Source organism: Mobula hypostoma, chromosome 14 (genome assembly GCF_963921235.1).
Source record: "Mobula hypostoma chromosome 14, sMobHyp1.1, whole genome shotgun sequence".
Lineage (NCBI taxonomy): Eukaryota > Metazoa > Chordata > Chondrichthyes > Myliobatiformes > Myliobatidae > Mobula > Mobula hypostoma.
In genome coordinates, this window is record NC_086110.1 from 4,591,614 (window position 1) to 4,607,626 (window position 16,013).

At 39.1% G+C, this 16,013-nt stretch overlaps 1 protein-coding gene across 7 annotated transcripts in view; it reads left to right on the forward strand.

The window, feature by feature from the left end:
• The window catches only part of cnot1 (CCR4-NOT transcription complex, subunit 1), a 238,370-nt gene that overhangs the window by 96,412 nt on the left and 125,945 nt on the right, over window positions 1–16,013 (forward strand). For all 7 annotated transcript variants that reach the window (XM_063066591.1, XM_063066590.1, XM_063066593.1 and 4 more), the window contains 7 exons: window positions 1,359–1,486; window positions 2,691–2,931; window positions 3,715–3,834; window positions 5,204–5,326; window positions 6,870–7,021; window positions 8,714–8,864; window positions 13,706–13,907. In XM_063066591.1, the coding sequence (XP_062922661.1) occupies window positions 1,359–1,486; window positions 2,691–2,931; window positions 3,715–3,834; window positions 5,204–5,326; window positions 6,870–7,021; window positions 8,714–8,864; window positions 13,706–13,907 (1,117 nt within the window). The remainder of the gene's footprint in view (window positions 1–1,358; window positions 1,487–2,690; window positions 2,932–3,714; window positions 3,835–5,203; window positions 5,327–6,869; window positions 7,022–8,713; window positions 8,865–13,705; window positions 13,908–16,013) is intronic.

Here is a 16,013-nt window from a genome sequence, read left to right on the forward strand (position 1 = left end):
TCTATGATATGCTGATGACATCGTACTAATAGCTGACTCAGAAACAAAACTTCAAGAACTATTCACTATAGTGGCAGCAAGAAGTAATCACAGAGGCCTCTCAATCAACACCAAGAAGACAGAAAGCATGGTCATCTCCAGAAAGACAAACATCCCACAATGCGTGATCAAGATTGAAAATATAAACATCAAACAAGTCAACAAATTCAGTTATCTTGGCAGTCTAATAACTAGTAATGGCAGGTGTGACACAGGTATCAAATACAGAATAGCAATGGCGAAAGAAGCTTTCCAAAAAATGAAGACCATATTAACAGACAGAAAGATGAGCACGTACACTAAAAACAGAATACTGCAGTGATACATTTATTCTATCCTGACTTATAGTAAGTGAATGCTGGACCATTTCCCCAGCAATGGAAAAGAGACTAGAAGCAGCTGAATTATGGTTCTACTGGAGAATGTTAAAAATATCATCCACCACACACACATGAAGAAGTTCTCAGAAGAGCCCAAGCAGTTGGATCACTCATCCCAACAATAAGAGAAAGACAACTCAGATTCCGAGGACACATCATGCGGAAAAATGAACTAGAAAAACTCATACTCTCTGGAAAGATTGAGGGGAGCAAACCTAGAGGAAGATCTTGGCTTATGTACATCAAAAGTATAGCCAGGTGGCTACACATCGAGGAAATGGAAGTCATCCAAAGAACGAGGGATAGATCTATCTGGAAAGCTATGGTTGCCAATGTCCGCATCGGATATGGTACCTAGACAGACAGACAGACAGATTTGTAAATGTTAGAAAATTGGCAAGGAATCCTGGTTTCCATTCGTGCTGTTGACTTTGAAAATTGATACCTGATTTCAAAAAATACATTGGTCTTGCTTCATTGTTCTGACTTCAATGAAACAGCTTTGCTTTCTTTCCTTGTCCGTCCTTTTGGCAAACGTTTACACGTGGCAAAAGAGAAAGTGTTCTTAAATGCTTGTTTCAAGTGCTCATAAGGTACTGTGGGTTTCTCACTGTTTGTATTTGAATTTTGAGGTGAATGGAAGAATTTAAAAAGCTGTACATATAGGAGTACAAACAGAACTCTAAAACCATGTTTCCTATCTCCCAAGGAGGAAGTAGGAAGAGAATTGCCATGTACAGTACATTTTTATAAAAAGTATTGGAAACCCACAACACTTGAGATGGCAGTGAATTGGCTTGTGAAATATGCAGCATGTCTGTGAGGTTGTATTCTGGGCATTATATATTGGGAAAGCTTTGTTTTAAAATAAATGATTAGGTAAGGTTGGTTTGTTATGGATATAATTGAAATACTAAATTGGACCCTCTTTCTTTTTAGCTCTCCTTTATTCAACACTCATTAATGAACCCAGATATCTTCTGTTTTGCTGACTACCCATGTCATACTGTTGTGACAGACATTTTGAAAGCCCCCCCAGAAGATGACAACCGGGAAATTGCTACATGGTATGTACTTCTCATAAGTTGTTTTCACATAGGTGATTCTGGACAGAGCTACAAAAGTTCAGTGTTTATATATATCATTTTTACCTAGAGGATTGGGCCGTGTGTTAAAAGTTATGCCTTGGAACAATTTTGGAAAACATACCTGACTCCTGACTCCAATGATTACATAACTTTAACGTTTTTATCTGTTCCTGACTCTATGGTTAAGGTTTACTGTATCATTATATAGGTTTGCAGAATGTTATTGCAAAGAGGCAATTCAGTCCACCATGTCCATGCTGTCTTAAAAATTGCTATTTACGTTAGTCAGTTTTTTCCAGCTCTCGATAGATCATTGTTCTTCAGATGCTCATTTGTTTACTTTGTAAATAAGGATTTCTGAGTCTGCCACGTAGTGTTTCAGAATGACACCATTTGGCAAATTCTTAAGTTGTGATGAAGTCATGCTCAAGTTGGAGGAGCAATACCTTATGTTCTGTCTGGGTATCCTCCAACCTGATGGCATGAACATTGATGTCTTGAACTTCCGGTAATGCCCCTCCACCCCCTTTTCTCTCTCTCTCACTTTATCTCCTTGTCGCCTCCTGCTGGTACTCCCCCTTTTCGTTCTTCCATGGCGTTCTGTCCTCTCTTGTCAGATTCCTCATTCTCCAGCCCTGTATCTCTTTCACCAATCAACTTCCCAGCTCTTTACTTCATTCACCCGCAGTTACACTTATCACCCTGTGCTTCTTCCTCCCCTCCCCCAAGCTTTTAGCTCTGACTCCTCATCGTTTTTTTTCTCTAGTCTTGCTGAAAGGTTTTGGCCCGAAGCGTTGACTGTACTCTTTTTGATAGATGCTGCCTGGCCTGCTATGTTCCTCCAGCATTTTGTCTGTGTTGCTTGGATTTCCAGCATCTGCAGATTTTCTCTTGTTTGGGAGAGATGGGTTGAATGGCTTTGATTGTGTGACAGTTTCTGAGATTGTTATTGATGAGATTAAATGTGGATCAGAAGTATTTGTTCATTATTCATAATTGTTATGTTGTCTAAACACTTTTTAGAATCTACTTATTGATCATTAAGTGTGCAAATCTGATGACTAAAACAGACACGGTGTTTGGAGCATTCTTTTCCGGGGAACCCACTGTTCACCCCAACATGTTTCTGATTTGAATGCTTGTCTTGTGTTTTTTGGCTAACTCAGTTTTATCCTTGATGCAGGAAAAGCTTAGACCTTATTGAGACCTTGCTACGTCTTTCAGAGTTGGGACAATATGAGCAGGTCAAGCAGCTCTTCAATTTTCCTATCAAACATTGTCCGGATATGTTGGTACTGGCTTTACTCCAGATCAACCCAACCTGGCACACTCTGCGCCATGAACTGATCTCCACACTGATGCCAATTTTCCTGGGTAATCATCCAAATTCTGCCATTATCTTGCACTACGCATGGCACGGACAGGTAGGCTTTAATTTTTTTTTGCTTTGGGGAATATGGATTATTGCTTGCTTTCCTTGCTCAAAGGATTTCTTGGAACTTTTGTGAAATGTTAGGCGTTCAACTAGCACGTGATTACTTAATTCATTGACTAGAGCAGTTGTAAAAGATTCTTTCTTACTAGAATTAATGTAATAATTTTTAATGCATTGTGCAGAAGACTTACTTATGCAAATACACAGATACAGAGTTAATGCCATTCTATACTATTACTCTTAGTATATCCTTGACATCAAGCAGCAGGGTAAAAGTGTCAACCTCAAGGTCATCATTAAACCCAGCCTGCTACTTTCTTGAGTACATATTTCTTAAACAATGTACCTACTCTCATTTGACCATCTCTGCAGGATGGTAGGTGTGAGCATCTTGAATGGCCAAATTGCAAGTGGGGAGAAGACAGTATCGTGGTGAAAAATGGCCACAAATTCAGTGTACAGAAGTAGTATGACATGCAAGTCTAATATTGATATCTAATATGAGAAAGTGCACTGCCTGTATGTACGTTAGTTGTAGACTACAGTACACTATTACTCACTATTGAATGAATGCCAACCAAAACTGTTCTGTGATAGTGGGAAGGAATGAAACCTGATGTCCTTCAGGTGGGCCTCTTAGATTTAAGCTCTGTATGGTGAAATTGGAATTTTTAAGAGTGCCTTTTGTATCCAAGAAAGATACTGTAACTTTTAAGGCTTCCATTTAATAGCATGTGCGGTATCTCATAGTGAGTTTTCTTGCACCTTACAGGGTCAATCTCCCTCAATCCGACAATTGATCATGCACGCGATGGCAGAGTGGTACATGCGTGGTGAGCAGTATGATCAGGCTAAGCTCTCTCGCATTCTAGATGTAGCTCAAGACTTGAAGGTAAGAACAAGCACCAACTGACACTATGTTCATTAACAGACTTGTTCAGTACCTTGGTGGTATGTCCAGACCCGAGCCTATGTCCTGTTTTTCTTAAACTAAGCCCATTCAGATACATTATATTTCTGTTTTATGCATGTTGTCTGTTCAGATTTTGTGTGGGTGAGATAGCTGTTGTTTGTCACAGATGGGCTTGATGTGAATCAGCTTACCAAGATCTGTCTGGAGATGTAAATAGAACAGGGTTAATGAGGGAGAGTGTAAAAGCAATGCTGACATTGTAAGATGCCAACAAACACCACAGTAACTGGAAAGTAAGAAAACAGCTGGAAATCTGAAATTAAAACCAATGTTTAGTTGTGGTCCTGCACTCTTTTATTCGTTACTGTTCTCTTTCATTCTCTTCTATTCGCATCTTCAACAAATAGAGCAGCTCTGTGTCATTCAGTTTTTTTTTGTCATCACCATATCATAGGCACTTCGCACTAAAACAGCAGGTCAGGTACGTAGTGACCTGCTACAAGTAACTTGATCAACTGACATATCTTTCCACCATTATGAGGCAATAGATGGACTTTGCTCCAATTGTCTTGATGAATATGGCACCAACCACACAACCACACTGTTTGGTTGGCACTCCATCACCACGTCGAACTTAAAAATCTCTCCACACAGCTCATACATGATGCACTTTAGCAACCTGCAAGGCCTTTTCCACATCTCTCAAACCCATAAGCTTTACCAGGCACAATATGGGAAGTGGTCGAATGAGAAAGCTGCCACATGCCAATTGCCTCCAAGTTGAATACAGTTGTGTCAACTCCATGCAGAATTGGGGGTTGGAACAAAAATAACATATCTGGGAGTGCTGAGCAGGCTTACTTGCTCAGTTGCCCATTCACTGAGTTAGTGAGGCTGGCTTTTCCCGTGCCTACTGACACATGTTTCTGTGATTCTCTAATTTTTTTGTCCATTTCTGATATGGGGATAGTTTGTAGTGGTTCTTGGGCATGGAACTCTGTCGTAACCTAGGGAGTGAGAGTTCCTGCCAGGGCAGAGGCAGGTGTGTGGTTATAATACTTGATTGGTCATGATTGGACTAGGCAGAAAATAGTTCGGCACAGCAAGATGGGACCAAAGGCCTGTTTCTGTGCTGTAGTTTTTCTGTGGTTTCTATGATCTCTTGAATAGTGAAAGAAATAAAGGGATAAATACTTGTGGAGTTGTGACTCGAGCATGCCAAAATGTAACTACATCAGATTTTAGGTTTAGCTGATCTTTATAAACTGTTGATTTGTGTCTGAAGGAATTTGAAAGTTTGAGTTTGGAGCTGATTTAGATTGTGATTGAATGTCTCTCTTCTGTACAGGCCTTGTCTATGCTGCTAAATGGTACTCCGTTTGCCTTTGTTATTGACCTTGCTGCACTTGCATCTCGCCGAGAATACCTCAAACTTGATAAATGGTTAACTGATAAAATTCGTGAGCATGGGGTAAAGTATCATTGTTAAACTTAACAATTTTAGTGTCAAACTATTCTGTCTGAAGTTATACTGTGAATACAGCAATCTTTATTAAATTCTAATTTGTGTATGGACTTTACTACAAGGTTAAATATACAATGAAATGCCTCAACAGAAACTATTTAATTTAAATTTGCTGTTAAGTATGGGCTAAAAATTTATTGTACAATTTTCTGCACAATAGCATGCTCCTAAACAAAAATAAAATTACATCTGAATAAGGGTCTTTGACATATTGATGTTTATGCCATAGTTAATAAAATACTGCCACATTAAGGTGTCCTCTGTGATGCTTGTATACATCCACCAGCTGGATTAGAAACTGTTTTGGCAAAGACATGGAAGGGTGTATTTCTGTTTTATCTCCTTGATCAAATAGTACATGAGCAAACTGCAGGGTTTGAAGGGAAAGGTTGTGGAATCTATTAAACTCTTTTGTAATTAAGTACATTTGCATGGGAGCTCAATAAGACATACAAATGGTTAGAGGCTGCTTGTATTGGTGGTGAGATGATATGACACAGGATGGGGAATGAAGCAATGAGGTAGATCTTCCACTGCCTCTAAATGACAGGACCCCTGTCCTTGAACCATTGTGTCTTCTTCCAGCCTATCCTCAAGGAACAGTAGCAATGGGGCATAATGCAGTGTAACGGCTACTTCAATGCAAACAGCAAACTTTGTCTACAGAAAGGCTCTGATAACTGGGCATCAAAGCTGTCAGTATTATTGTTGTGACATCTCTTCAGCAACTGAGAAATCTCTTTTATAAGCTGTTTAAAACTGTTGAACTAGAAATAGAAAGCAAAAAAAACACCTACTCTAACCAGCAAATGCAAGGTTCTGCTTGTTCTTCTGACAGCTGATTTATTCCATTCACTATGTGTACTGAGCTACTCTCAACACAAAATGTGCCATGTTGTAGCCTTAGGGCTAATTTTCTTAAATAAACCAAAAGGGGAAAATGTATTTGAATATGTTGCTGGGACTTGACTATCTGAGTTATAGGGAAAGGTTGAATAGGTTGGGACTTTATTCGTTAGAACGTAGGAGAGTGAAGGGAGGTATACAAAATTATGAGTTAATAGGGTAAATGGAAGCAAGCTTTTTCAACTGAGTTTGGGTGAGACTAGAACTAGAGGTCATAGCATAAGCGTGTGAGGTGAAATGTTTAGGGGGAACATGGGGTGGCCAACCTCTCTCAGAAGGTGGTGAGAGTGTGAAATGGTTCAACAGTGGAAGTCATGGGTGCAGGTTTGATTTCAACATTTCGGAGAAATTTGGCTAAGTATGTGAACGGGAAGGTTATAGAGGTGTCTGTCTGCATTTAGGTCAATGGGACGAAGCAGAATAATAGTTTGGCACAGGCTAGATGTGCCAAAGAGCTTGTTTCTGTACTGTAGTGTATTATAACTAATTGTGACTTATTGTGATGGTCAGTTTCCTTCATTTTTGTTTCCCTCCTTAGTCCAGTGTAGCTGCTCGAAATAAGACTGAGTATTTATTTTCACAGGAACCATTTATCCAGGCATGTGTTACGTTCCTAAAAAGACGGTGTCCTTCCATCATGGGTGGACTGGCTCCTGAGAAGGAACAACCCAAGAGTGCTCAACTTCCTCCAGAAACACTGGCTACAATGTTGGCTTGTCTGCAGGCTTGTGCAGGGTAAGGAAACTTTATTTTATTTGGAAATTAAAATCAGTGATCCATTTTAGAAGTTGCACAAGTCAGTAGGTGTTAATGATTTGTGATCCATAGCATTAACAAATGAGAAGTCTATGTTTAAAGTATACTGGCTGTATTTCAAGGAGGAATGTAGGTTGTGTTTAGTGTTGTGCTTCCCTTGAAGTTATTTTGGCAGCAGGAATGGTAAGATACAAGATTGTATCTTTTAAAAGTTTCATTAATTTTGAAGTTATGGTTGTGAATTTCCAGTCTAATTTTTTTTCGAAGTTGTTCTATGGGGAATTGTGACAAACTACAAGGAGTTGCATTTCTTGTACAATTTCTATTAAATAGGACAAACTGTTCCATTGGTGCAAATTTACTAGACTTTAAACTGAGGTGGAGTGGTGGGCACAAGGAAGAATGGAAAGTGGGGTTGGTTTATGTTCAGGGAATATGTTTAGGTGAGTGAACACCAAGATTTATAGTTCAGAAGTTGAGGCAAAAAAGGCATTGAGTCTGTAGCAGAGATTAAAATGTTTAAAATGCATCAGTGAACAAGCCTAATTACGAAAAATGTTGAAACATTAAATTTAAAGATGGTTGCTGAATGGTGAAGTCATTAGTTAATTGGGACAGCAGTCTATTTGGGACAATTCTTAACGAACAAAAGTTAAATCTAAAAAATGGCCTGGATTCCCATTGTTTATTTGGGACTCTCTACTGCCTAACTGGGGCTGGATACTGTTGCTGAACATTTTCTAACTAGTGTCAGTCACATGCACTTGCACGGCCATTCGATGCTACTTTGTGCATAGATCAATAAGTTTTTAAACATAGTTATATGTGTGTGTGTTTGTGCTCAAAAAGCAGTGATTCTTGGTGAGAAATAAACAGTAAGGCAATTTAAGCCGCAGTTTCAAGCATTCAGTTTTGGAGATGCCAGAAATGGCAAGGAGTGAAAGGTTTCACAACTTCAAGTTAGGAATTATGAAGGTATCAACAATCAGCTTGAATATCAGAATCAGAATCGGGTTTATTATCACTGGCATGTGATGTGAAATTTGTTAGCAGCAGTTCAGTGCAATACATGATCTAGCAGAGAGAAAAAAGTAAAATAAAACATAAATAAATAAACAAGTAAATCCATTACATATATTGAGTAGGTTTTAAAAAAATGTGCAAAAACAGAAATACTGTACATTAAAAAAGTGAGGTGTCCATATTACAATGAAAATGGAGGATGCAAATGTCTAAAACATTGTACGAAGGCAGTGTATTATCTGCACTAGGTGCTGCGATTTTGTTCATTTACAGTCAAAAGAACATGGCAGTTGAATGCCTCCATCAGTAAGTATTAGGAACTAATACAGTTTTATAGTACTGTAGTCTATAAATTTGGTAGTCTTCTAATTTACTCTGTATCTCATTTAAATACATATTGTTACACAGTTAAATAGGAATTTGTCTTTTTTCCCCTTTTAACTATTTCCATGCAACCAGCTAATTACAGCAGCTGTTTATTTGGACCAAATTAACCAGAATCCACTGTAATGGTTTGAATTTGCACAAATTTAGTTAAAGATTTTATTTGACTGTATGAAGCTCTACAAAGTGTTGCTTGTCCTCGATAATGTTTTGTTAGCAATTCCTGCATGCAATAATAATGTTGCAGTTCCTTTTCCCCCTCAGGAGTGTGTCACAGGAGCTGTCGGAGACTATTCTCACAATGGTGGCTAACTGTGGCAATGTCATGAACAAAGCCCGCCAGCCACCTCCAGGAGTAATGCCCAAGGTCCGAGCACCTAGTACCAGCAGTATAGAAACCATGTCACCTGTACAGGTAAAAACAGTTGAGTCACAAGATTGTCCTGTTACTTTAATGTGCTTAGGCAAGGCCTGATATTAAGTCATTCTTTAATGCAATTTTTAATCAATTACATTTTTTGCACCATTCTCTGTAAACTTTAGAGACGGTTGTGTGTGAATATCCCAGGTGATCAGCAGTTTCTGAGATATTCAAACCAACAATCATTCCATGGTCAAAGTAATTTCTTCCCCGTTCTGGTGTTTAGTCTGAATAACTACTGAACCTTCATGCTTTTATGCATTGAGTTACTGCCACATAATTGGCTAATAGATATTTGCATTAACAAGCAGGTGTACCTAATAAAGTGGCCGATGGATGTAAATTCAGAGATATGGGAAAAACACGGCCCTGTGGTTAAAAAATTTCAAGTTCAGTGTTTATTTAGCTGTTATCTTATTGATAAGTTAACTTATCAATAAGTTAACAGCTAAATAAACAGATAATGAAAAATTACATTGAAAGGGGTGCTCAAGGCAAAGTTTTACTTTTTATTTTCATAGGTGACAATTTACAGCTATATTACTCACTTATCCAACTAGACAAATATTCCTTTGACATTTTTAAAATTGAGAAATGTTCCTATGTTCTGTATTTATCCCTATTCTATGCAAAATTCTGAAACTTAAAAGAAAATCTGAAAAATTTAAAATCTCAGCAAACCATGTTCACTGAACTGCAGCTCCTCAGAGAATGTGTGAAGGAACTGGATCTGCAGTTTGATAACCTTCGGCTCATACGGGAAACTGAGGAGAAAATGGATAGGAGTTAGAGGGAGCTAGTCCCTCCTAAGTTGCAGGAAGCAAGAAAATGGGCAATTGTCAGGAGAGAGAAGAGAAATAGGCAGCCAGTACGGAGTACCCCTGTAGCTGTTCTCCTCAATTGAAAGTGTACTGTTTTGAATATTGTTGTCTGGCGCTGTGGCTCAGAAGGGGGCGAAGAAGACTGCAGTAGTGATAGGGGATTCCATAGATAGAGGAGCAGACACAAGCTTCTGTGGACAAGATAGAGACACCTGGATGGTATGTTGCCTTTCAGGTACCAAGCTCAGGGACATTTTAAAGGGGGAAGATGAGCAGCCAGAAATCGTGTTACATATTGGCAGCAGTGGCATAGGTAGGAAAAGTGAGGAGGTCCTGAAGAGACAACTTAGGGAGCTAGGTAGAAAGCTGAAAAGCAGGACCTCCAGCTAGCAATCTCTGGAATTGCTACGTGCCACGCTATGTGCCACCTGCCAGTGAGGGAAAGAATAGGATGATTTGGCAGATAGGGTGGCTGAGAAACTGGTGCAGGGGGCAGAGTTTCAGATTTCCAGATCAGTGGGATTTCTTCTGCGGAAGGTATGACCTATACAAAGGGGACAGGTTACACCTGAACCCAAGGGTGACCAATATCCTTGCAGGCAGGTTTGCTAGAACTGTTGGGAAGGGGTTTAATCTAATTTGGCAGGGAGGTGGGAACAAGAGTAATAGGGCTGAGGATGGGAAGGTTGGTTTACAAACAGAGACATTGTGCAGTAAGACTGTCAGAGAAGGCAGGCAGATGATAGGGCAAAGGTGTAGTCTGTGGGATGAGTTGTAGTGTAAAGGGGGGTATTTTAAAAAGGGTGACAGATACAGGACTGGAGGTGTTACATTTCAGTGGATGCAGTATATGGAATAAAGTAGATGATCTTGTAGCATAGTTAGAGATTGGCAGGTACGATGTTGTGGACAGTTGTTGGGAACTTAATGAAAGTTCAGGCAAGTAAGCAGAGGGTGTGGGGTGGCTCTGTTTGAGTAGCTTGAGCCCACAAGGGGATCAACTTTTCTGGATTGGGTGTTGTGTAATGAACTGGATTTGATTGGGAAACTTAAGGTAAAGGAACCCTGGGAGGCAGTGATAATATGATATTTGCCCTGCAATTTGAGAGAGAGAAGCTAAAGTCAGATGTTTCTGTATTACAGTGGAGTAATGGGAATTACAGTGGCATGAGAGAGGAGCTGGCCAAAGTTGATTGGAAGGGGCAAGGCACAGGATAGATAGATCCCAAAGAAAAATTAGTGTTCTAAAGACAGGATAACAAGGGAAATCAAAGCCAACTTAAAAGCAAATCAGAGGGCATACAACAGAGCAAAGATACCAAAAGTTTTTTTTTCATTTATATAACCAGTAAATGAGAGATAAGTATAGATATTAGACTGCTGGAAAATGATGCTGCAGGGGTCATTGGAACACGGAAATGGCAGAGATGAGTGCAGTTGCTATTACAAAGAGAAGGTACTTGGGAAAATGAATGGTCTGAAAGTAGATTAGTCAGCTGGACCAAATGGACTACACTCCAGGGTTCTGAAAAAGGTGACTGAAGAGATTGTGGAGGCATTAATAATGATCTTTAAGGAATCAGAGTGGAAATAAAGGGGGCTTTTTCTGATTGGCTGCCATTTACTAGTACCACAGAGGAGTTGAGACTGCTTTTATGCTGTATGTCAATAATTTGAATGACTGAATTGATGGCTTTATGGCCAAGTTTGCGGATGGTATGAAAATAGGTGGTGGAGTAGGTAGTTTTGAGGAAGCAGGGGGATGCAGAAGTCCTTGGACGGATTAGGAGAATGGGCATAGAAATGGCAAATGGAAGAGTGTTGGGAAGAGTGGGGTCATGCAGTTTGGTAGAAGGAATAAAAGCAGAGACTATTTTCAAAATGGGGAGAAAATTCAAAAACTCTGAGGTGCCAAGGGACTCGGGACTCCTCATGCAGAATTCCCTAAAGTTTTTTATTTTGCAGGTTGAGTCAGTAGTGAGGAAGGCAAATGCAATGTTAGCATTGATTTCGAGAGGACTAGAATATAAAAGCAAAGATACAACGCTGAAGCTGTATAAAGCATTCTTAAGGCCTCACTTGGAGTATTGTGAGCAGGTTTGGGCCCCTTAGAAAGGATGTGCTGACATTGGAGAGGGTTCAGAGGAAGTTCATAAGAATGATTCTGGGATGAAAAGCTTATTGTATGAGGAGCAATTGATGGCTCTGGGCCTGTACTTATTGAAACTTAATAGAAGAAGAGGGATATCTCATTGAATGTTGAAAGATCTAGATAGAGTGGATGTGCAGAAGATGTTTCCTATGGTAGGGGAGTCGAGGACCAGAGGGCACAGCCTCAGAATATAGGGGCGCACATTTAGAATGAAGGTGAGGAATATGTTTAGTCACTGGTGGTAAATTCATTGCCCCAGGCAGCTGTGGAGGCCAAGTCACTTGGTGTATTTAAGGCTAAGCGTGATAGGTTCTTGATTAGTCAGGGTGTGAAAGGTTATGGAGAGGAGGCAGGAGAATGGGGTTGAGAGGGAAGTGGATCAGCCGTGATGAAATAGTGAAGCAGACTTACTGGGCCGAATGGCCTAATTTTGCTCTTATGTCTTATGGTCAAAGTGTGAAGAAAGATTGTTCATCTGTCCAAAAATGTTAACTACTGCTTTCTCTTTCCTATTGACATTGTCTGTGGCACTTGAGAATGTATTAATAGACAATAGGTGCAGGAGTAGGCCATTCGGCCCTTTGAGCCAGCAATACCATTCACTGTGATCATGGCTGATCATCCACAATCAGTACCCCGTTCCTGCCTTCTCCCCATATCCCTTGACTCCGCTATCTTTAGGAGCTCTATCTAACTCTTTCTTGAAAGCATCCAGAGAATTGGCCTCCACTGCCTTCTGAGGCAGAGCATTCCACAGATCTATATGATTCCCATGGTTTACTTTTACTTTCATGAAGATTTGAGTTCTTGAATGTTTCGTTGTACTCCATTGCCTCTGACAAATATTGCAAATATTAGTTTTGATTTTTAAGTTTAAATGCAATAAATTTTACCCCCAAAGCTCATTTCATTATTATAGTTAAATCTGGTATAGTGCACTGAATTGGGAGCACACAACTTTAATTGATGTAGTTTTGTATAGCGTGCCTCCACTTTCCTGGAATTGTTGCAGGTAGTTGATCTCCATGAGGGAAGGATGTTCTGAAAGCTGGGGGGTGCAAAGCTGTTCTAGCCAGGGACTTGATCTTTTCTCTAGCCTGTATGTTTATTAACTTGGCATGTCAATTTTGAAAACTGTGAAAGTTACTGGAATCGCTAACTGGCCCCTTGTAGATTTACAGCTTTTTTCTGTAAAGTGCTGGTTGTAGCTTTTGTCCCAACTTCCATATTCCCTCATCCAGCTGGTTTTGGTTGGATCTGTGGCTTTTCATGAATAAGATTGTTATTCAGTCTAGTAATAGACTGAAAGTTGCACAGTTCAAAACTCTCTACCTTTCTTATAGTGGAGTGCCACATCTTAGTCATTGTCTCTGGGAAAGGAATGATAGTTGAAATTTGCAGAGGGGAAAGATAGCAATGGAAGAAGAAATATGGAATAGGACGACACAAACTTTTGCTAGCTATAGCCAAGTTTGTCAAAAGTACTTATTGCTTGTTCTCATGCATTTTATGAGTGAAGAGGGGAGGGATGAAATAAGCAGAAAGTAATGTTTAAGGAAAAGAGGCATTTAAATTTTAAACTGAATACATTTAGTGTATTTCCTAAGATTAGAGGTAAAATTTGATACAAATATATAGCCTTGCCTTAAGCAAGTATCTTTAGCTCTTCTAGGAAAGGTATGCCTTTGGGAAGAATTTTAGCAGGTTGTATCTGTCACTGTTCCGTACTTCTGGACACAATCACATCAAGTTTACAATTTATCATTCAGTTATTTTACAAAACATTTCATACACAAGAATGTTAAAATTTTAATTATTTTATGTGATTCTGATACTGTCTCCCATTTTGATTCTCTTTATAGATTGATCCATTGTCTGGCATGGCTTCGTTGACAATTGGTGGATCAGCTGCATCCCTCACTCCGAGTATGCAGGGTTTCACAACTAACCTGAGTTCTGCATTCAATACTCCTCAATCACCAGCAAAAGCCTTTCCTCCACTCTCGACACCAAACCAGACAACTCCCTTCAGTGGTATCGGCGCACTTCCGTCTCAACTACCAGGTTAGAAATGGTGGCCACAGACAAATGTAGTTTCAATGGTGTTGCTTACCCAGGTGGTGATAACTTGCCTGTCTTCATGTTAAGCTAGTCAGCTTTGGTTTGGTTAAGGATAAACTATAATTTTGCCATGATTAACTATAGTAGTGTTTTTATTTGAGTTTATTATGAAATAATATCTTTCTGCTTTTGTGTAAGTGAATTGGAATTCAGTTTTCTCAAGCATGAATTGTTAAAAGCATTGAGATATTTCTCTGGTATTTGTCATGAAATGACTAAATCTCATTACTAATTTCCAGTTTGCTAAACCAATTTGGCTAACCAGCTAAATCTATCTGTCACCAATTGGCCTTTTGTGTACTTCTTTAACTACTTGATTTTAAAAATTTTTAAGCATTATTTGGTAGATCACTTTCCCCTCTTTTCAATTAACTTTCATTGTCTATACAATACAAACTTTGCTATGGTTTTCATTAATTTTTAGTTACCTTGTTTGACTTTCTTGCTAACAAAGGTAAGAAGGCAATACGGGATTATGACTTGGTTTTGAATTTTTTATGTATCTATTTGAGCTTCTGTGGTGTGTTGTGAATCATGTAGCTTTGAAGTTTCTGCTCTGAAACAACTTCTAACACCACCTACTACCAACTAGCTGCTGTATTTCTAGATGAGTGCACTGAATATCAGGCAAATTGTGCTTGAGGCCTAATGGTACTCATGTTGATAAAAGCTTAAGTTTCATGAAGGACTCTACAGTTACTTTTACCCACCAGTGTGCTCTTGTCTTTATCTGCGTTCTACCAGCAAAAGTAATTCAGTTCTCCTCAATTCTACTTTGTCTTTTCAATTGCTTGAAATTACTTGATTTTTATTATGGGCTTTGAGCATTGAATACTAAACTGGTGGTTTTAAAACTGGGAAGGGAGGATGTAAAATGGTTAAATCTAAACTTTGGAGTGAAGTAGCAATCTAATGCACTGTGTAATGAATGGCATTTTATTTTTGTGCCCAATGTGCGTACTTTGTGTTTGGATCCCTATTTAAAAAGGTGAATGAGCACGTTTAGAACAGAAGAGGTGGCGATTTTCCACTGAGAATCTATTATACTGCTTGCATCTTTCTTTGAGAAAGGGGTCTTAAATATTATTGCAACATGGGTAGATCATCAGTATGCTAATGTGGTTAAAAATGGGTATGCAAAGTTCAGGTTACATTCAAACCAGCCATCGTTTTAATTGAATGGCAGAGCAGGCTTGAGAGGCCAAGTATGTTTATGTAATCTAGTGTCATCACTGTGTTTACCAATTTGCTTTATTTTGTTTATTTGGTAAACATGTTTTTAAATGTGGAGATCTTTTTATGAGAATTTTTGGAAGCTATTGATGCACTCTTGGGGCTCTAACTTCTGCAGGATGTGGGTGCAGAAATCTGTTATAATGTCAGCAAATTCAGAAAAATATTGAAATGTGAGGCCTTAAGAGTCTTTTCCTTTAAAACCTATGATCAACCTTTTCATTGCAAATATGCACTGCACTTCTCTAATGCCTGTTGTATCTTTGTCCATAATGTGTGGGTCATGCCAGTCGTGAATAAATACACCAGTAAACAGCTCTAATTGCATGTAGAAATGAGTTAAATAATATCCCTGTTGTAACCTGGCCCTTGATAATGAGTGGAGGCTGCAGTACCATCATCTTCTGTCCATAGCTGAACTACATCCGTCAGGTGGCTATTTGAGCATTGGAGTAAATAAAACCCAAACTTCCTCTATGCAAGTATAGTGAATCTTCATCTTCAGGAAACTGAGTTTTTATCTGTAAGCCCACGCTCTTGATAGTCTTGCAGTAACTTCGCACATTGCTGTCCTGGGAGTGGGTTAGTTGACATCAGCAATCAGTGATCCCTCTTATTAGCCAGTGAACTATCAAAAAGAACTGAGGTTTTGCAGATGCTCTCATTGGCATGGTTCTACCCACAATTATTATGTAGTCCTTTGATCTATATGCTAAGTATGCAGTTTAATAATGTGCATGAACTTGGCTTCTAAATTTGGATATGCTTGAAGCATTTGGTATGTAGGACAATGAATTTCTTTCCTCTGGGTGTCAT